Genomic DNA, 21734 nt, shown 5'->3' with positions numbered 1-21734 from the left:
AAAAATTTTAAGCTTAAAAAATATATACTTGGAATAATTATTCAGATACATTTAAGTTGAGGGAATAGAGCCAAATCTTTTGCTTTGGGTAAACTAAAAAAAACAGAGAAATCCTGATTTCAGACAAGGCTATATAATTAGAGACATGATAAAATAAGCAGGAAAACTTATGCTTAAAAGCACCATAAATCAATATCAATACATAGGCAACAAATAGCATAGCATCTACATACTTGCGAATTAATTGAACTATAAAAAGCAATAGAAAGTAAATGTATATTAGGGGACCTAAATATATACTTTCATGTTTAGACAAATCTATCAAAGAGATAAACATAAAAGTTAAATATTTTATTAGAACTCTAGAAAAAGTAAGGTGAAATATCACTGGCACTGATTAAATGAGACCCCAAAGGATTTTACATCTCACCTGACCATGCATGGCACCTTTACAAAAATTGACCTCACCAAAAATGCAGAAAAGCAAAAGCAACAAAACATCCTTTACTGACCAAGATATAGTAAAAGTTATATTTAGTAAAGGACTGATAAGAGAAACAAACATTGGATTTTATCTCCCACTCTGCAAAGATGACAAAAGCTGGTAAAAGTTGATGTGGAAGGGATGTGGGAATATAATAGGCACACTGGTGCATTGTTGCTGACACTGCAAATTCATACAAACATTTTGGAAATGTGGAATTATGCAAGTAACTAAAATTTTCATACCCTTTGATTCTCACATGCCATTACTGAGCTAATACTCCAAGAAAGTAATTGATAAGACTATAACACCAAAATATAGCAGTATTTTTTGTAATCACTAAAAAATGGGAAACAAAGCTTAAGTCCACCTGTAGGGGAATGACTAAACAAATTATGGTATATGAATGTAATGGAATAAAACTGTGCTCTAAGAAATTTTGTATGTGAATGTAGGAAAGCATGGAAATATCTACATGAATTGATGGAGAGTTAAGTAAGCAGAGTCAAGAAAGCAGAAGATCTACTATGACTACAATAATATAAATGAAAAGGACAACTACACATAAAGAAAATTAAACATGAATATTGCAAAATTATCAAGAACAAATTTACCTTGAAAAGAACTATAATAGGATCTTCCCAACCCACCATTTCACAATGGTGTGAAGTCCACAGGTGTTGCACTTTGCACATGCACTTGGACTTTTTCAATGCATTTATTGGTTGTACTTTTTTTCTTTTTTGTATTAAAAAAACTATTTCTTATATGGAATGACTTCCTAAGAGGGAGAGGGAAAAGGATATTGGGGGAAACTATAGTAATGTAAAAAAATTATAGCATGACCCTACTTTCCATATTGATGAAGTACCTGGTATCCAAAATTTGCCATCCCCATATCAGCTTTGACCTGTTTTTTTTTTTTTTTAGCAGTAAGAAGACACCATGTGGTATCTTATGGGCGCTGACATGGGAACCACATGCAGTGGAGAACACTGGGCAAAATTCTTTCATTGGTCCTGACCCTGAAAGGGAGAACCTAAAATTGTCCAATCCTGTTATTTTCAGGCTCTAGACAACTTATCCAAATGCCCTGGAGGATTCAATATCATGAAACTCCTTTCCAACTATCCTTTAGGGCACTTTCATGCTACCCATGTGGACAACTGAGTCCACTGGGAAGACTTTCTGGGACCTCAATTTGTACAAAAGATTGTATAAATGTTTTGGTTTTTTTCTTGCTTTAATATTCTTGAAAAATTTTTTCAAGTTCTAAATTCTCTTTCTCCCCATCAAGCTAAGTAATGTCAGTTACACATGTGAAATCATGTAAAATATATTTCCATATTAGAAGTGTTGCAAAAAATGCAACAGAAAAAGCAAGAAAAACAAAATTGAAAAGTATGCTTCAGTCTTTACTCAGTTTATCAGTTCTCTCTCTGGAGGTAGCATTTTTCATCATGAGTCTCCGAATTGTCTTGATGATAGTAGCCAAGTCTTTCACAGTTGACCATCACTACAATAACGCTGTTACTGTGTGATAGCTTCACATCAGTGATTTAATCAGTTTTAGAGTAGCCTGTTTCCCCAAAGCCCTGCCAACACTGGACATTAGTCTTTATTTCTTATTTTTACCATTCTAATGTCTATAAAGTGGTGCGTCCGAATTATGGTTGATAAAATGCATTGGCTTTCTCATTTGTATTTTTTTTTAGATTTTGATTAACACAAAGCTGAAATCACCTTAGAATTGTATTTGGATAAGCCAAGTGGCCAAAATCTTTAGTTTCTGAAGGGAAGTGTTGAACTGAGCTAGTGGCGATCAACTCCTCTGGACCTCCTTCCTTAGCATTTGAACATTGTAGGAGGGATTCTCCCAGAAAAGTGGCCACTTTCACTAACTACTATGGCCTTGGATTTAAAAGGTTTCCTGTGGATCTACACACCTAAAACTGTAGTTCACACACCTTACTAGTGAATTTACCTTTAACAGTCAACCAGTAAGCATAACTAGCTCAAAGCAAAGGCATTTACTAAGATAGCTTATAGTAAGAATAGTGGGTATAAGATATATCCCTCCCATAAACCTGTAGCACACTTCCACAAATATACCACCAGGGAAAAGAGTAAGCAAAAACTTCAAAGACACTGGCAGGGAGACACTTATGCAAGGAAAAGGTGATTGAGGCAACTCATGCCACTGATATTTTAGGGCTCCCATGTCCTTTTTCTTCTTGTGCTGTCCTTATGATCCTCCCAACTGGGCACAGCATCTCTGAGGAGACTCCCAGGATTGCTCCTCTCTTTAAGGTGACTTCCAATTTCCCCAAGTTTATTTTGTTCTTTGAAACCACAGCAGCTCTATTCTCTGCTGCCATGGGCCACACAACCTTGAAGCCCCTTCCTGTTGGATAGAGTATCTTCTTTTGGATATATATATAATAAATGTTACCATTTAGGTAGCCATTTAAGATTTATAAAGGTGTGTGTGTGTGTGTGTGTGTGTGTGTAGATTGATATACCAGACACACATCTCCATTCTCTCTCTGCTAGGTTATGGATAGCATGCTTTATCAGTACTCTGAAATAAAGTACACTCATTACATTAGCGATCACAAATCTTAAGCCTTTCAAAGTTGTTTTTCTCTACATTATTGTAATTGTATTGTAAGGAGTAAAATATTAAAGGATTGGACTAAATTTATAAGAGTGTAGTCACCAGGAATTATTACTCAAGTCAGAATGACTTTTTATGGTAGTTTATTTACAAAAGGAGAAAGAGTGAAAGTAAGAAAATCAGAAAAAGAAGATAATTACTTCAGGCCTTTCTGGGCCAGGCAGGGTTTCAGAGGCCCCAGGAAAGGGGACCCAGAGGTAAATTAAACAAGGGTTTTACTCACAAGACCTCTTTCGAGACATGAAGGCCTCTCCAGAGGCTAGTACCTCCAGGAAAACCAGGAAAAGGAAGTCAGCCTTTTTCACTCACCCACATGGTAGTTCTAAGGGAAAATTTAAGAGAAATCTAAGGTCCCCAGCTGGAGCTCCTCCAGGGTCAAGTTGAAGGTGAAAGACCTTCTCACAGGAAGTTCTTGCCACTTTTAAAGACCATTCCTTTTGTCACTTCCTGTGCCTTCCTCCCACTTTACAGCTAATTAATTGGGCCAATTACAGCTAAAGTTTTGCTTAGGACTTCCCAGGGGACAGTCAGTCAATTCTGATTCATCATCCACATCACACACATGGGTCACAGACCTCCTCTACATAAGGATAAGTGAGGTGTATTGCTTCTGGTGATTAAATCTAAAAATGGGCAGGGGAGAGTTAATCTCATCTTTACAGTATAAATCATGCATATATACATATGTATTAAATATGTATCTATGTATATGTATACACTATTATCTGTACACATATCTATATCTATCTTCTATCTATCCATCCATCTATCTATCCATCCATCTTTCTATCCATCTACCCATCTATCTATCTATCTAAACTCATTTGATCTTCATAACTCGAACACAAGATTGCATGATCCATGAGGGTAAAGAATGAAAGAGAAAGAAATCCCTTTTTTCTGCTGCCCTCTTACCAGAGGTAAGAAGTGCAAGGGTCAAACTCCATTAATTGTTTCTGGCCTCCAATATATCTCATCTCTGTGTGACTGGTTAGCTTAGGCCACCAGTAACATGGTTAATCTTTCAGTCAACTACATATTGTCCTTCTAATTTCATTAGGGAAAGATCTTCACAACTCAGGAAGGGATAACAGGGCTGCCCTAATTTTTTTTTCACTTTTAATGTATTTTTTTAAAAACCCTTAACTTCTGTGTATTGGCTCCTTGGTGGAAGAGTGGTAAGGGTGGGCAATGGGGGTGAAGTGACTTGCCCAGGGTCACACAGCTGGGAAGTGTCTAAGGCCAGATTTGAACCTAGGACCTCCTGTCTCTAGGCCTGACTCTCAATCCACTGAGCTACCCAGCTGCCCCCTAATGTATTTTTTTTAAAAAGCTAAGCTTTTAAAACACAAAAATAAAACAAACATTTTCACATGAGCTGTAGAACAAAAGGAGATTCTATAATGAAACTGCAAATCTCACTTAATGGAAATGTTCCTTTTTCTTTTTCAGGATGCAATAAATTAACCTTTATTTTAATCTAAACAGAAACTTAATGGAGGTGAGAGGCAGGAGAGGCTAGCAGATGGCAGAGGATTTCATTGGCATGGGTTACCCACATTAGTAACTGTTAAATCAAATGGAGAAGAAGCCACCATTGCTATTGCGAGAATAGCCACCATTGCTGGTTGGTAGGTGAGGGGATGTTATGGACCCTTGGATACTGTGGATTGATTCCTTCTGGGGACTGACCCATTGTCTCATTGCTCCAGGAAGGATGGGAGGTAAGGAAGGACATATTATTTCATGTGGGTCCTCGAATTTGATGACTCCATGGGTGTCATTGATGGTCTCCTCATGGATTAGTGCCTGTGCCTTGTCCTGAAAGTGTCCCATGTGGTGGTTGTACACAGTTGTAATTCGGAAATCCAAGTTATCCAGGGGAATGTCCGGGTTATAGAAATATACGTTCCCCCTGATACGGGCAATTGTGGAAGTTTCATGGAGTCGGTTCCAAGGATCCAGCTGCTTGATAATAGGGGTTGGGCTGGTGTTGGAGAGTTTCTGGGACTCTCTTTTGTCCACGCAGGTATCTTCATTTTTGTTCTTGGGCTTCTGTGTGGGCTCTCGAGTAAGTGGCATTGTATAAAACGAACTGAGGGAAGGAGTGCAATACAGGCAACAGTAGCCGATCTACGAGAGAATCTAGATTGAACAGAAGTTACTGAGTGTTTCACCTTCAAAAGAAGTCCCATAGGGTAGAAGCTAATCAAATCACTTTGGGGGAATAAAAAGTGTAGATTACCCTTAGGTGGGTCTTCATCCTGATCACTTCAAGGGTTGAGAAAGGCAGTAACTTTATTTTGACAAGAGATATTCTTGTTATATTTTGAGTTCCTGAACTCAAAATACAAGCTCTTTTTTCCCGCTTTGGCCCGACAACAACTAAAAGCTGACATTTACTGTGTGCTAGGCACTCTAGTAAGCATTTTACAATTGTTATCTCCTTTGATCTTCAAAACTACTCTGCTAGGTAGATGTTAGCAGTATCCCCATTTTACAGATGAAGAAGCTAAGGCAAATATAAATTAAGTGACTTGCCCAGGCTTATCTATCCACTGTGCCATGAGCTGCCCCTAACCTATTCATTCTTGATACCAGGAAGTAAGAAAAGGGTTCTTGGATCAGTTATTATCATGAAATAATACAAATATGTTGCTGCTTTTTAAAAAAATATGCTTCTACAGAAGAAATATTGAAAAAATTCTTATCGGTCACTAAATTAACCTTTGGATTCTAAAAGTAAAAGAAATCCCCTCTGATGCAGAACAATTCATTTTTTTTTCTGGGGGTTGTTTTTTTTTTTTTTTTTCTGGAGGTGTCCCTCTGAAATCTCAAGGAATATCTTTTCTAAAAAGCTTGGAATCTGTCATCTCTGAATTACTATATATTGTCTATTTAGAACCACAGTCAGAAATTTTTGATCATAAGTTTTGGGGATCTTCATCTATGCAATGCTAACAGTCAGTCAAGAGACATTTATTAAGAGCCCACTTTATGGGCCTCTTTATGCCAGGTCTTATGCTTTGCACTGGAGGTGTGTGCAAAAAGAGGCAAAAGTGCCCCAACTACATTCAGGGAGCTCACCATCTAGCAGACAAAATAACAAAATAATACAAAATGTTCTTAGAAGTTAAAAAATGGTGAGGAAAACTTATGTGCTAAAAAAGTGAATTAATCCATTTAAAACATATTTGTATCTCTACCGTATTCCAGTTTCTTGGGAAAGAATAGTAATAACAGCAATAATAATAGCAAACATTTCTATATCACTAAATTTTACAAAGTACTTTATGGGGGGCAGGGGCAGCTGGGTGGCTCAGTGAATTGAGAGCCAGGCCTAAAGACAGTAGGTCTTAGGTTCAAATGTGGATTCAGACACTTCCTAACTGTGTGACCCTGGGTAAGTCACTTCCCTCCCTCCCCCCCGCCCCCAATTGCCTGACCCTTGCTACTCTTCTGCCTTGGAACCAATACACAGTATTGATTCTAAGAGGGAAGGGAAGGGTTTAAAAAACAAACAAACAAACAAAAAAAAGCACTTTACAAGTATTATTTTCATTTTATCCTCACAATTCTTGGAGTTAGGTGCTAGTGTTATTCCCATTGAACATATGAGGAAACTGAAGTAAAGAGACATTAAATGACTTTCCCACAGTTATGTAGCTGGAAGGTACACAAGGCAAATTAGAACTCAGGTCTTCTTAAGCTTGAGGTCCAGTCCTCTAGCCACTGCACCACCTACCTCCTTCCTGTAAACCAAGTGAATCACATCAGGCTGTTAAGCAAATGTGCAGAAGGAAGGGAAACACCTCATCTTCCACCTCCCATTTAGTCATCTGTAAATAGAATTAATCATATGAGTTATTGTAAGAAAAATACTTTTAAAACCATACAGTGATATATAAATACTTGCTGTTACTTTTGTTCATATTTGCACACTCACAAACATACATACACCAATTAGCACATAGTGAAGACTCAAATATTTGTAGAATGATTCCTTTGGCATACAGGATGTTGGAGTGCTAGAAGGATTCCTGGGATCTGGACCTACAAAGTTAAACCTCAGAAAATAACTACATGGTTTTGCTCTAGAAAATAATGGTCGCACTAATTTAGCATTAATTAAAGTGCTGGCATGTGGGCTATAAGGATAACATTAGCTCAGTACCGTTCAAATCTATTAATAATGACATCTGTTTAATAAAAATCGAATCCAGGGAGCAGCTAGGTGGCACAATGGATAGAGCACCAACCCTGGAAATGGAAGGGTTTGGGGTTCAAATTTGGCCTTCAATAATTCCTAGTTGTGTCACCCTGGGCAAGTCACTTAATCCCAATTACCTAGCCCTTACTGCTCTTCTTCTTAGGACTGATACTAAGACAGAAAGTAAGGATAGAATCCTTAACAATGACCATAGAAATATAAGGTCCATAATTATTCCTAGAGGGAATTACAATGGAGTAAAATTAATAATTGTCTTGCCTTGGCACATCCTATCTGAATACAAGAATACATGGACTTCTGAATTCCTAACAGAAAGAAGAGAAACAGAGAGAAAACCCAAAAGATAGAAAAAAGAGAAACATAGAGAGAGGGACAGAGAAAGACAAGTAAAGGCTGCAAATTTAGCCCTCTACTCTCTTGGGACCATGTAGAAAGGAAGGGAAAAGGTCCTGAATGTAGCTGGAAGCCTGTCTTCTTGGTATCACAAGAGAAAATCGGGGGAAAGAAAAGGTAGAACCAATAGGTATCCCCTATTCCTGCAGGGGAGGAAGGATAGTTGAGAGTGGGATAGGAAGCCAAGTTTAAGAGAGCACAGCTCCAGAAGCCATATGCTCAATAACATGCTTGCAGAACATTCTCACTGACTGGAAGTAGAAAAAGGAGAAAAGAAAAAAAAAAGAAAAAGAAAAAGGAGAAAATAAATAAAATTAAAAAAAGAAAAAGGAGAGGCAGGGTATAGATCACTGAGACAAAAATCAATTGTCAAATGTAATATTGTCAAGAAGAGCCGAGCTAGATACTCAGTGCTGTTATTCACTATACTGTTATTTTTGTTGTTCAGTTGTATCTGATTCAGTGACCAGCTTTGGGGTTTTCTTAGCAAAGATCTTGGAAGGGTTTACCACCTTCTCCAGCTCTTACAGATGAGGTAACTGGAGGAAATAAGGATTAAAGGACTTGCCCATGGTCCCACAGCTAGTAAATATCTGAGCCTGGAATTGAATTCATTTCTTCCTGACTGCAGGCCCAGAGCTTTATCCACTGTGTCACTTAGCTGTCCAGTAGCAATGTCTTGAATGCATAGAAGGTACTTATAATGCGATATTATTAAGGAGGAAAGTTGGGAGATTACAGACACCTTGCAATACTGTCCTTTGGGAGAGAGAGAGAGAAAAAAAAAGAAAGAAAGAAAGAAAGAAAGAAAGAAAGAAAGAAAGAAAGAAAGAAAGAAAGAAAGAAAGAAAGAAAGAAAGAAAGAAAGAAAGAGAAAGAAAGAAAGAGAAAGAAAAAGGTGGGAGAGAGGGAGGAAAGAAAAGGAAAGGAAAGGAAAAAGAAAAGGAAAGAAAGAAAAGAAGAAAAAGAAATCTGTCTCAAGGTCTCAGCTAACGAACACAATAGGTAGGATTAGAACACAAGTCCTTTATCTTAAATTTAAACTTCTTTTTACCATACCAGGCTACCTTTCTTATAATTAGGAAGTATAAGAATGGTAGCAACAGTGCTGATATATAGTTAGGAAGGATGAATTCAGCAGCAAGGAAGCACAGTGGATCGTGACAGGCTTGGAGGTAGGAAAGTCTAAGATCAAATTTGACCCTAGATACCTAGTAGTTGTGTGACCCTGGGCATGTCAACCTCTGTCTGACTCAGTTTCTTCAGCTGTAAAATAGGAATAATAATAGCACCTGCCTCAAGGAGTTATTGAAAGGATCAAATAAGAATATTTTCAAAGTGCTTAGCAAAATATCTGGCACAAGGTCCTATTAGAAATGTTAGCTGTAATGATGTTCATTCAACAAAATTTTTACAAAATTCTTAATTGTTATCCAGCATGAATGATACTGAATAACATTTTCAGCAAATGCACAAACAAAACACAGACTAAATCTTAAAGTAAAACCTTATATTTTGAACTATTTACACTTTAGAAAATATAAATTTTAGCTAGTAATACAGATTTTTGCATCAACTTCTGAAACATTTCTGCTCTTAATAAAGTTGTTTCTCTGACAATTATTTCCAACAAATAAGGGTATGAAAAATCTGTTTAAGTCCTGAAAACTGAGCAAAAGCTACAATCTTTGAATATTACATTTTGGGCTTACCAAACAAATTGTCTTGTATTTATCATGACAGCTCGCCTGTGGGGCCTCAGCAAAGCCAGCCTGAAACCATTAGTTCATTTTAAATGGGCTATCAATCATATGACTCTCTGGAGTTTTGTCAATGCCAGTTCATATCCGGTAGAAGCATCAGCCTAGACATATATTAATACTATTTTTCATGGCTAGGCATCATTTGGTGTAGGCTTTCCTCTTTTAATATTTCATTGTAAGAGTATTAACTTTTCATGAAAAGGGTATTTCCTTTTCAATATGTCCAAAACAGAACTTATTCACTTTCCCCTAAAATCTATCCCTTTCCTGAACTTCTCCATTTCTGTCTAAGGTACCACAAGTAGTGGTACATAGCCAATGAGACCAAGTAGCACTATGTGTCAGATATCATATTGTGTCAAAGATATAAAAAAAAGGCCAAAAAATAGGGGGGGGGGTCCCTGCCCACAAGGGTTACATATTCCATTGGGAGAAACAATATAGAAATAATGAGGTGCATAAATGCTCTATACAAAAAAAATTAAATGGAAGAGAGCATTAGCAGCTGATGGGACCCACAAAAACCTCCTGAAATTCAGATGAGGTTTGAACTGTCTTGAAAGAATCCAAAGAAACTATGAAATGGTTGGGGGTGGATGGGGGAAGGATGGATGGGTTGGAGCATGCCAGGCTTGAGGGATAGTCATTTGTGGAGGGATGGAGAAAGGAGACGGAATGCTGCGTGAAACTAAGGAACTGCAAACTAAGACACAAATCCTCTCATAAAACTCAGCGCACCTAGTGCTGTTACTGTTCAATCTTTTTTTTTTTTTTTTTTTTTTTTTAGTTGTTGTGACCCCATCTGGGATTTTCTTGGCAAAGATCTTAGAGTGGTTTTCCATTTCCTTCTCCAGTTCATTTTATAGATGAGAAACTGAGGTAAACAGGTTAACTGGCTTGCCCAGGGTCATAGAGCTAGGAAGATATGATTTAAACTGAGATCTTTCTGATTCTAGGCCCTGAGCTCTATTCCCCCATACCACCTAGCTGCCCCTGGTACACCTAGTAGCTGTGATTTATTGGATGTATTGATTCCTTCCCACTTAAGAGAATTGTGACTGGCCAGGAAATTGGTAGAGAAATCTCAGGGAAGTCACAGAGCTAATAATAATAGTATTTATGTAGTATTATGTCATAATAATGTTATATAGCTTTTAAGGTTTATACAATACCTAACAAACATTATCTCACTTAGTCCTCATAATAACTCTGGGAGGAAAGTGCTATTATTCCCATTTTATGCATGAGGAAATTGAGCAGGCAAAGGTTAAGATTAAATGACTTGCCTTAGGTAATTTAGTAAATTAAATGTCCAAGGCTGCTTTTGAACCCTAGGCTTCCTGACTGTAGTCTAGCACAGTAAAAAGATGGGAGCTCTTGGTGAATGACCTGAGTTTTTTCAGAGAAAGGCAAAGTTCTCAGCCGATAAGGTTTGGGGAGAGGGGACGATGGGAAGTATGAGGAGAGATGGAAAGGTTTGGAGAACTTGCTATGATGTGTGAGATCCAGATTTGATTCAAGAGGTTTAAAAAAATTATCTTACTGCGATGAGGGTCCAGTTGACATTCTGTTATATGAGTTAGTAGTCAGCAGGGTCTAGTGATGTCCTCTAGCTTTGTTCAGCAGCATGTGAGTAGGAGCAAAAACAGCAGATGGTAAGTACCATAATCCAAAACTGAAGGTTGACAGGGCAAGACTGACCATACAATGAGGAGAAAGAGTTAAGAGAAGAGGACAGGGTAGAGAGAAACTGGTTCAGTAAGGAGTCAAGGTGGGAAAGAGATGGGCAGCTAGGGGCCTGCTCAGTGGTTAGAGAACCAGGCCTGGAGATGGGAAGCCCTGGGTTCAAATCTGGCCTCAGAAACTTCCTAGCTGTGTGACCCTGGACAAGTCACTTAACCCCCCCCCAAAATCCCCCCAATCCTCCCTCCCCCCTTTATAAATCTTCTGACTAAGAACCAATACACACTTTTGATTCTAAGACAGAAGGTAAGGGTTTAAAAACCAAAACAAAACTGAGGGATTGAAGTTTGTGGTGAGGACAAAGAACAGGGTTAGGGGCTCAAAGGCAGAGGGACAGAGGTTGAAAGACAACATTAGGATCAGATAAAGAAATTTCGGTTTGTGAACATGGAAATGAAATACTTGTGAGAAGATGACAAGATTGAAGGAAAGGCCACTGCCGTATGTGTCCCCAGTGGGTGGAGAAGAAGGTCATGGGAAATGAGTAAATTAAGGTACTGGAAGAATTTCAGGGAACTGAGGAGAGCAGAAAGACTGTGAACTAGTCACTGAATATGTTGAGGGAGGAAAAAGTGTCCTAGAGGTGAGTAGATAATAGCTACTAAAAATTTGGTTTAGTGATAAATATAAACTGAACCTCAAAGAAAGATGGGTTACTGAGTGATGGTGGTAGAGAGAGAGCTTGAAAGTGGATATAGGAACAAGAAATAATCCAACTCCCCAACCATAGACAGAGAACAGAAGCACAGAAGAAAAACATATGATTGATCATGTAGTTCAATAAGGATATATGATTAGGGTTTCGTTGTTAAAAGATCACCCTATTGCAAACATGAATAACATGGAAATAGCCTTTGAACAATGATACATGTATAACCCATTGCTTGTCAGCTCCAGGAGTGAGGGAGAGAAAGGGGTTGGGAATCATAAATCATGTAACTAGGGAAAAATATTCTAAATTAAAAAAAAAAGTCCATGGACAGTATTGGCATGTTATGGTCCACTGGGTCGCTAAGAGTTGGACACAACTGAACAACACAAGAGGGAAGTTGAGGAAGGAGAGGTTGTATGGAGGAGGAGGAGGAAGAGGAAGAGGAGAATAAGGGAGCATTCAGTGGGGGACTATGTTTGAAAAATAACTAAGATTTGAGGATCACTATGACAAAGAGGGCAGTTGAGTATGAAGGGCAATTCATATTAAGTGCTGAGGATTGAAAAGAAAGGGGGAAAGGACCTATTTATACAAAAATATTTATAGCTGCTCTTTTTGTGGTAGCAAAGAATTGAAAATTGAAGGGATGTCCATCAGTTGGGGAATGGCTGAACAAGTCATGGGATATGATTGTAATGGAATACTACTCTGCCATAAGAAATGACAAACAGGATGATTTTTTAAAAATGCCTGGAAAGATTTATATGAACTGATGCAAGATTAAGTGAGCAGAACCAGGGAATATTATGCATCAGCATTACTGTAAGATGACCAACTATGAATGACTTAGCTATTATCAGCAATACACTTTGAGGAACTCATGAAAAAATGCTATGCACTATAACTAAAAGAGTCTGAATGCAGATTAAAGCAAACCAGTTTTTCCTTAATTTCCTTCATAATTTTTTTCTTGCATGTGCGATATGCACCTTCTTTCACAACATGATGAATATAGAAATATGTGTTGCGTGATAACACATGTAGAACCTGTATCGGGTTGCTTGCTTTCTTAGGGAGTGGAGAAGAGAGGGAGGGAGAGAATTTAGATAGAAAAATGTCAGAAAATAAATATTTAAAATTGTTTCTATAAGTAATTGGGGGAAAATGAAATATTATTAGAGGCAAAGTTTAAAAAAAGCATTGAGGAATGAGTTCTGATTGTTATCCTAGACAGTTCCAAGGGATAGAATTGTCCCAGGATGTTAGTCTGCTATGCATATTGGAGAGAGGAGTAAATACTCTTTGAGAAGAGAAGGAAACCAGTGTGGACCTTTAGGAGTTGGAGTGCACTATATAACCCCTTAGAGGTGAAGAAACCATCTCAAAAAAGTTAAATATTAAGGTTAAAGATTAAGCCTAAATCCAGGTCAGAAACCAGTTCTCTTGATTTCAATGTTTTTCAGTAATGTATCTTTTCATTAATTAAGCAAACTAAATCAGTTTCATCTCCTTTCAGCACAATTGCACACGTTTATAGACCTAAGCATCCTTTCATTAATTGGTTAAATGCCTTGTGCTTGAATCATTGATTCCACCTCAAAGTTTATCTGTTTTTCTTTGTTTTAAGAAAAGCCAGAATCACAATGTGCATTCATTTTAGAGGTCCTTTAAGGGAAGCTTTTGTGTTCTCTTCGTGTCTAGATTATGAATAGACTGGGACCAGGGTCGGGGAGATTATTATGTAGCATTAACTATCCTGCCTTTTAGAAAACAGTTTACTGGTTACTTAACCTAGCCAGCACCGGTAGCTAAAGAGTGCTTTTGAATTCTATTCAGGACGCTTGCCCTAACCTGCCTACTTTTTAAAGTGCCTGTATCTATGTCTTTCTTAATCCCCTCTTTCTGGCTTTTTACCACACCCCTAGTTCACTCTCCTCCATACCTTTCAATGTGTGCCAGGAATTCAGTCATCAGGCAGATATTTTTGGAACTCAAAATGTTGTTTCCAAGCTCATAGCAAAGAATCTAGATGGTGGCATCTGGGTGTATGCCTAAAGACTTCTACGGATCTTTTTAATCTTGTACATCTGAGGGTAGGGATAAGAGCCTCAAATTTATCAGCCCAAGGATAAACACGAGTAGCCCCCAGGCTTCTACTGGGAACAGACCTGAGGAAAGCGAGCCTGCCTGGAACAGTCAATGGAAAAGCTCATTCATCATCATAGGATTTACAGTTGGAGGAGATCTTGGGAGATTAGTATTCTAGTGCCTCATTTTAACATCAGAGAAAATTGAGGCCCAGAGAGGTTAAATGACTTGCCCAAAGTCACACAGTTAGGAAAAAAATAATAAGACGAATTCTCCTAACTTCAAACCCAATGCTCTTTTCACTGCTTCTGCTCTATGACTGCCTCAGCTCACAGCAGCCTCCCATTTCAGTAGACCTTGTTACTTTGCCATAAGGGAGGATTCTATGAGACACTTGCCCTTTGGGTGGCTGAGGAGAAGTGGAAAAATTTGGCAGCATCTCTCCCCTCTTCCGGGCATTCTGCAGGTAGTTCAAAGCACCTGGGATCCTCGAAGCCTCTGGTAGGGTCACTGGCTGTTCTGCTTTCTTCCTGGAGGTGCTTCTGGCCCAGGTCTGATTACGTGGATCGCTTGCAACAAGGCTAATCTAATTCACGAAGCCAGTAAAACTCAATTGAGAGATTATCAAACCCAATCCACACATTTTACAATGTAGGTGACCAGAGGGGGGAAGTGTCACTCAGAGAGGAAGTAACAGAGCTGGGATTCAAAGCTTTGTCCCTCGACTCTAAACGCAATGTTCTTTCCCTGTATACCAAGCTCTAAAGGACACCCGCTTCATCCCGCTTTTCCTAGACAGTCCACTATCCAGATTCATGCCCCCTCGCTCCACTTACACAGCTGGCAGACACACCCGCCCCAGATTGTCCCGTCACCATTTTCACTGATGTATCTGGTGGCATCAGTCTACGTATTGTTTCCCTAGGGCACGCCACCTCCCCTCCATCACCCCCGCCCCCAGCCGTGGTGTGTGTTTACAATGTGTTTGCCTTGTGTGTTTGCGTGGTGTGTGTATGTGGATCAGGTGCCGAGGTTGCTGGTGAATGCGCCTGTGCGGTGGCCCCGCAGGGCCCAACGGAGCCGGAGCAGCCGAAGCCGCTTGGGCTGCAAAGACGGCGACAACCGCGAAGCCACCGCCGCCTCTCGGAGTAGAAAGGTGTGATTACGAATCGCTAATTCCTTCTGGAAGATGGCCGAGACTGGAGTGGTGCGGGCCTCTCCGGCAAACCATCGAGCAGCAGGTAAAGGACGCGCGGACTTCCGAGGCTCTGCCCGGCGTTTGTCCTCTCTCTTCTTCATTTTGCCCTGTCGGCAGTGGGGCACAGCTGGAGTGAGGTGCTGTGTATTTGTGTGTGTGTGTGTGTGATGTGTGTGTATGTGTGTGAGAGAGAAAGAGAACCAGAGAAGGAGTGTGTGCGCACAGTCGACCCCTGGAGGTGGGGGTGGGGGTGGGGGCAAGAGAGGTGTAAGAGTGGTCTATTGGGGCTAGTGCAATCCTAGGGATTGCGGGGGGGTGGGGGTGGGGGGAGATCTGTTCTGCTCTCCTTCCTTTGCCTGCCGCTGGAGGTTAAGGCATGTCCTTGTTCTTTGCTCTGTTGGAGAAAGATGTTGGTGTCTAGAGTGCGCCCGAGCTCTCTCGTCCGGGTCCCTGCGGCGGGCCATCTGCCCGCACTGGCCACCTGCCTGCCCAGACCACCTCTTTGCAGAACTGAAGGGAGGAAGGCGGGGGGTGGGGGTCAGCCTGCCACCCGCATTGCTTCTTGGAAAGGGTCGTGAAAGAGAAGAAAGAGGAAAGGAGGCTGGGGGCGGGGAGGGGATGGAGGGTCCCCTATTCTATCTATGCTCGGCTCTCCCTGCCTGGGCCGGAGGTGTGCGCACAGGCGCGCGCACAAACACTCACAGCAGGAGAGAAAGGCCATACTTCATTCATCCTCCTCCAACCCCCAAACCTGCACATACGTATGGGGAAGGGAAGGGGGAGGGAGAAAAGGGTTCAGTACTCGGTCCTGAGGGGGAGCTCATGGACCAGTGCTTTGCGGTGATGGAGAGAGCCTTGGTCCTCTCCCGGGAAGACTTAAAATGCCTTTTTTCCCCTACTCGGCCTGGTACCAGATCGTGCGCGTGAACAGAGAGAGGGATCTTGGGGAGCAAGGACTGAGGATATTTCCGATTTAAGCCTGATTTCCACTTCTTTCCAAGAACTGGGTTTTTAAACATCCTTCCACTCGCCCTTCCCCTTTCTTTGCCTGTCACCAACAGCTATCCCCTCGCCACCGCCCCCTTCAACCTCCTAGCCTCGGTGGCTAGCAGGTGGAAGGGGCGACTGCCCAGACGCCCTCCTGTTGCCGAGCTCCAAAGGCCAATGTATGTGCCTGTGTGTATACGTATGTGCGCGCTCACCCGCGTTACAAGCAGCTATAAATCCCAGGGTAGGGTAGGGTGTAGCCAACACTGTGTGTGTGTGTTTGGGGTGGAGATTGGGCAGTGTCTTTACCTGGAGTGCAGATTAGCGCTTTGTAAAGGTGTCAGCACCACCCAATGTGTGTGTGTGTGTGTGTGTGTGTGTGTGTGTGTGTGTGTGTGTATTGTAAGTACACAGGGGCGGTCGGTAGGGTCGCTTACGATAGTGGGGAAGGCTGAAGCGAACCTCACTCCGCATTGAGAAGCTCTGCTCAAGGACAGCGCTGCTATCTGAGAGGGGCCCAAAGCAGGCTGGGGTGGGGGTGGGGAGGTGTAATGTATGTAATCTGTGCCATAGATGTGGGTTTATTGCCCCACCACCACCCAACACACACACACACACACACACACACACACACACACGCATTGAAAAACATGGTGTGCAGGCATGGTGGGATTGCTTAGTATTCTACTTTTAAGTTCCTGGTTGTGCGAACTTCGGGACAGCTATAGGCAGAAGCTGTTCTAGATTAATGGTTCACGGTTCCTGGGGGTGCAAAGCGTAGTTTCATTACAAAGCGGCATCTCCAGAGAAGAGAGCCCAATAGGAGCAAATGTGCTTCGACTTGAGCGGGAGGGAGGCGTGCTGTGGATTCGGTTACTCATCAGCACGTACGCCTGTACAAAGTTCTTCTGTTTGCTTTAAAATAGACTCTGGTTTTATGAGACCGAAGCTATTCGCCATGAGGCGAATTCAGGTGTTTAGACCTGCCCCAGTAGTTCTTACGTGGCAGCTGTACCCAATAAGTTTCCCAGCCCCAGACTGCAGTTGCTAGAAACTTGTTCCAAACTTCACACTCTCGCTGGAGAGAAAGAGAATCGGATTGAAACTATGCGGAATTTTGGAGAAGAATTTTGGCCCCACTAACCCTTTTGAAGTGGCTACGTAGAGTCTTGGAGGATAAGCGGTAGGGAATCATTTCGTAATGTTCGGGTGATTTTTGTCTAAAGTAACTTTATAAAAAAAACCAGTTATTTAAGTAGCTAAGATAGGCATTTTTGTATTGCAACTACCACAAATGCAGGAAAGAAAGAAACCTAGGCGATGCTCATTGATCAACTGTATGGCTCTCTTCAGGAACAAGTGATGCATTTCTGGAGCCTTGTTTTCCTCATCTAGGAAATAAGATCATTAAATGATCCCTAAGGTCCATTTGTACCTCTGTGATCCATAATTTCATTTGTTTGGGCTTAAAAAAAATTTCTCTATTTTTCAAGCAGAGCAATTAAAAACAATTACAATTTGTAAAATATGTAAACATGCCTTTTAAAATATCATTTTCTTTTTAAAATATTTTTCCATGGTTACATTATTCTTCTTGTCTCCCTCCCTTTTCCCCTCCCCCCAGAGCTGACAAATAATTCCACTGGGTTATATATGTATTATCTCACAAAACCTATTTCCATAGTAAACATGCCTTTTGACAGATGTTTCCATTCCTAATCTTTATGAATGTCCAGGTGCTTAACATTTAAAGCACCTCAGAAGTATGGGTATTATGTTCCCCCACTTTACAGATGAGAAACTAAGGCAAACAGAAATTAAGTCCCTTGCCCCGGGGTCACAGAGCTAGTGGCTGAGGCTCTGTGAAAGCCCAGATCTTAGAGACTCCATGCTGTTTCCACTGTGACACTCAATTGCTTCCATATCTTTCCTGAGGAGCTAAGATAGAGTTTTCCAGGATTTGTTTTGTTAACATTACCTGTCAAAGGCAGAATATCTTCATCTTTCAATGAAATTGTGTAACCGTCAATTTTATTGCCAAATATTTTAATATGCTTTGTGGTAACATAAGGATTAGCTCAAAGCTATTTTCCTTCTTTTAAGTTTAAAGTTAGAAAGAAACAAGCCATGAATTTTCAAAAAGATGACTAGAAATCTAAATTCCTGGAGCTGAGTGTACTTTGGTGTTTGTAGGGAAAGCAAGAAATTATATTAGCTTAACTATTGTGTAGTCCAGAAGTAAGCATAATGATACTTTTTTGTTGTTATTGGAGTCATAAACATATCAGCCTTTCTGGAAAAGCAGTCTGGTTTCTTTGTTCCGGGCTTTTGGGGAAAGAGCACCTGGGCTTTACTCCTGATTCAATGCTCTGCATGCAGTCGATGCTTAATAAATGTTTGTTAATGTGGTATGACATCGAGGAAACAACTTCTGTCTGGATCTCAGTGCCCTCATCTATCAATTTTTCTCAGATTTTCTTCCACTTCCAAATCAGTGACATTTGAGCTTTGTTTCACTTGGTCATAACATGGTAGTAAGAGATGGTCAAATGATCTTAGCCAAGCAGGGTCTAGACCAGGGGTCGGCAACCTTTTTGGCCATGAGAGTCATAAACTCCACATTTTTTAAAATGTAATTTCGTGAGAGTCGTACAGTGCTCACAGTGCGCGCTCCTGTAACAGCGCCTGAAAAAAAATTGACTTTATGGCTCCTGCAGAAAGAGCCATATCTGGCCCTCAAAAGAACCAGATATGGCTCGAGAGCCATACGTTGCTGACCCCTGGTCTAGAATGAAGTCTTAGATGAGATGAACCTTTAAGACAGTGGTTCCCAAACTTTTTTGGTTCACCTCCCCCTTTCCAGAAAAAATATTACTCAGTCCCCTGGAAATTAATTTTTTTAAAATTTTAATAGCAATTAATAGGAAAGATAAATGCCCCTGTGGCCATCACCACCCTCCCTGGATCGCTGCAGCACCCCCCGGGGTGGTAGCGCCCACTTTGGGAATCACTGTTTTAAGAGATCTAGATGGCACAGTGGAGGGCAAGAGATGGGGGTGACCTGGAGCCAAGAAGGCCTGAGTTCAGATCCATTCTCAGACACTTGCCAGCTATATAACCCTGGGTACTAAGTCACTTATTTGATGCCTGCCTCAATTTCCTCATGTGTAAAATGGGACACAACATCTACCTTCCAGGTTTGTCATGAGGATTAAATGAGATAATATTCGTAATCAATGTTTGCTTCCTTCATTTGCAATTCTAAAACTTGTGGAACTGTGATCATCCCATTCTTTCCAAGTCATTTATCAACTATTTCTTTAACTCTCCCTAGGAAGGAGAGTTCCTAAGAGGAAGACAATAGTTTCCCACAAAGAGCTAGTTGGGCAGACAAGATACTAATAACAGGTGGCATTTATACTCCCCTTCCCAAATTATTTCCATTTCACAGATGAGGAAACCAAGCCTAAGAGAGGTCAAATCATCTGCCCTGGGTCACATAGCTATTTAAATGTCTGAGGTAGGATTTCCATTGTGCCACTTAACTATGTGTATGTATATGTATGTGTGTATAAAAACATATATAATATATTCTAATTGTCTCATATATAAGATATATTAGACATGTAAGATATATGAGAAGATAAAGCATTCCTGGTTGGATTTTGTTTTGGTTATTACCTGGTTTAATTTCTTCCCAGTACTCTAAGATTCAGTTTAAGATGTAAGTGAATTCTTTCTTGATTTATCTTGTCAAATGTTCATAGTCTTAGATTTCATTTATCCATTTTTGTGTTGGGTTAAAAGATGGTCAGTGGACCTTTGGCACTGTTTATGATGGATTCAATGCTTGAAAGAAGTTTCTACATTAAAAAAAAAAAACACTCCTTACCATCTGTCTTTTTTCCTCCCTTACCTTCTATATTAGTAAGACAGAAGAGTGGCAAGGGCTAGGCAATGCAGGTTAAATGACTTGCCCAGGAATACACAGGTACAATGAGACCAGATTTGAACCCAGGTCCTCCTGACTCCAGGCAGGTTTCTATATTCTTTTTTTTTTTAACCCTTACCTTCTATCTTATAATCAATACTGTGTATTGGTTCTAAGGCAGAAGAGTGGTAAGGGCTAGGCAATGGGGGTTAAGTGACTTGCCCAGGGTCACACAACTAGGAAGTATCTGAGGTCAGATTTGAACCCAGGGCCTTCTGAGTCTCTGGGCCTGGCTTTCAATTCACTGTGCCACCTAGCTGCCTCCTGGGTATCTACATTCTTGAAATCCAATGTATCACTCTTGCATTTGTCAACTTGAGATGACTTTCCCAAACTGTGGCAATGAAATTATGTAATGATTTAACTGCGAAATGGGTATAACTAAAATCTATCATGCTTCACTTAAATTCAACCAAACAAATCAATAAATCAGTATTAATCATGAAGTACTTGTGTCAGGCACTGTGCTAGGCACCTGGAGAGGTAAATCCAAAGATTCAAGCAGTCCCTATTTTCATTGAACTTACATTCTAAGCTCACATTAGCAGAGTGACAAGTACATATAAAAACATGTAGCGTAAAGTGAATAGAAATATATACAAAGTAGTTAAATACAAGGTAGTTTGGGCACTAGTCACTAGCAATGGAGGGAAATCAGGAAAGGCTTTATGCAAACCAGCCAAGAAAACCCACATGGCTTTCAATAAACATCTATTTCCTGGCCCATAGTGGGAGATTAATAAGTGCTTGTTGGTTAATAAAAATGTACTCATCCATATTCAGTAGTCTTTTAAAACTGTACTTCTGAATACAATAGAAAAACATTTAAAAGACAGAAAACAAATTACGGCCTTTCACAAAATCTGAAGAGGCAAGAACTTAATGGGGTACCTGCCTGGCTGCTGCTACACAGCCCCAAGTAATGAATGATAAAAGTGTGGGAAGACACCATCATCCATCTCCAGGGCTGAGACCTTTGGCAAAAAGAAAATCTATTCCTTGTCTGGCATCAAAGTTGGGAGGGAGGAACAAACTGGGGAAGGTAGTTAGGGAAAAAGCTTTGGTGTTGGAATCAGAGAATTTGGGTTGGGGCGAGTCTCTGGCCACTGGCTGTTTCTCAGCTGCTTGCTTAGCTGTGTGAAGTGGGTCATTTCAATGCTCTGACTCAGTTTCTATATCTGAAAAATGAGGATAATAACTCTTGAAGTCCTACATACCTCACAGGGTAGGTATGAGATAACAGATAATGGACAAGAAATCACTTTGTAAGCCAAGTATAAAGTGCTATATAAATATGGGAAATTAATTTCCAAAGTTTCTTGGATTAATATGCCACTTCATAGTACTATAAAGGTGCGACTTAATTATACCTAATTGACACAGTGAAAAGGGAGGAAGAAGACCGCAAACGTGCCTCAGTTAACAAATACTTTTTCTCCTTGCCTAGCAGAGCAAAGTGTGGCCAAGGACAGTAACAGATTAGAATATAAACTATTGGCAAAATGTTACCACTATAGAGGATGGGAT

At 40.4% G+C, this 21734-nt stretch overlaps 2 protein-coding genes across 2 annotated transcripts in view; one reads left to right on the top strand and one right to left on the bottom strand.

Annotated features, from left to right (window-relative positions):
* Positions 1–4736: 4736 nt before the first annotated feature.
* On the bottom strand, positions 4737–5243 carry LOC123241594 (protein C1orf194-like). The gene has a single exon (XM_044669207.1). The coding sequence runs from the start codon at positions 5241–5243 to the stop codon at positions 4737–4739; it is 507 nt and encodes a 168-aa protein (XP_044525142.1).
* A 9942-nt stretch (positions 5244–15185) lies between these two features.
* Positions 15186–21734, top strand: part of MAP7D2 (MAP7 domain containing 2) — a 183194-nt gene continuing 176645 nt past the window's right edge. The window contains exon 1 of the mRNA XM_044666814.1: positions 15186–15272. Coding sequence (XP_044522749.1) covers positions 15221–15272 — 52 coding nt within the window. The 5' untranslated portion in view covers positions 15186–15220. The remainder of the gene's footprint in view (positions 15273–21734) is intronic.

Source organism: Gracilinanus agilis, chromosome 3 (assembly GCF_016433145.1).
Source record: "Gracilinanus agilis isolate LMUSP501 chromosome 3, AgileGrace, whole genome shotgun sequence".
Classification (NCBI taxonomy): domain Eukaryota; kingdom Metazoa; phylum Chordata; class Mammalia; order Didelphimorphia; family Didelphidae; genus Gracilinanus; species Gracilinanus agilis.
The sequence above is the reverse complement of the archived record's forward strand: the minus strand, read 5'-3'. Positions and strand labels throughout refer to the sequence as shown.

Coding starts and splice junctions, on each gene's coding strand:
- LOC123241594 (XM_044669207.1), bottom strand. CDS start 5,243: ATGCCACTTACTCGAGAGCCCACACAGAAGCCCAAGAACAAAAATGAA.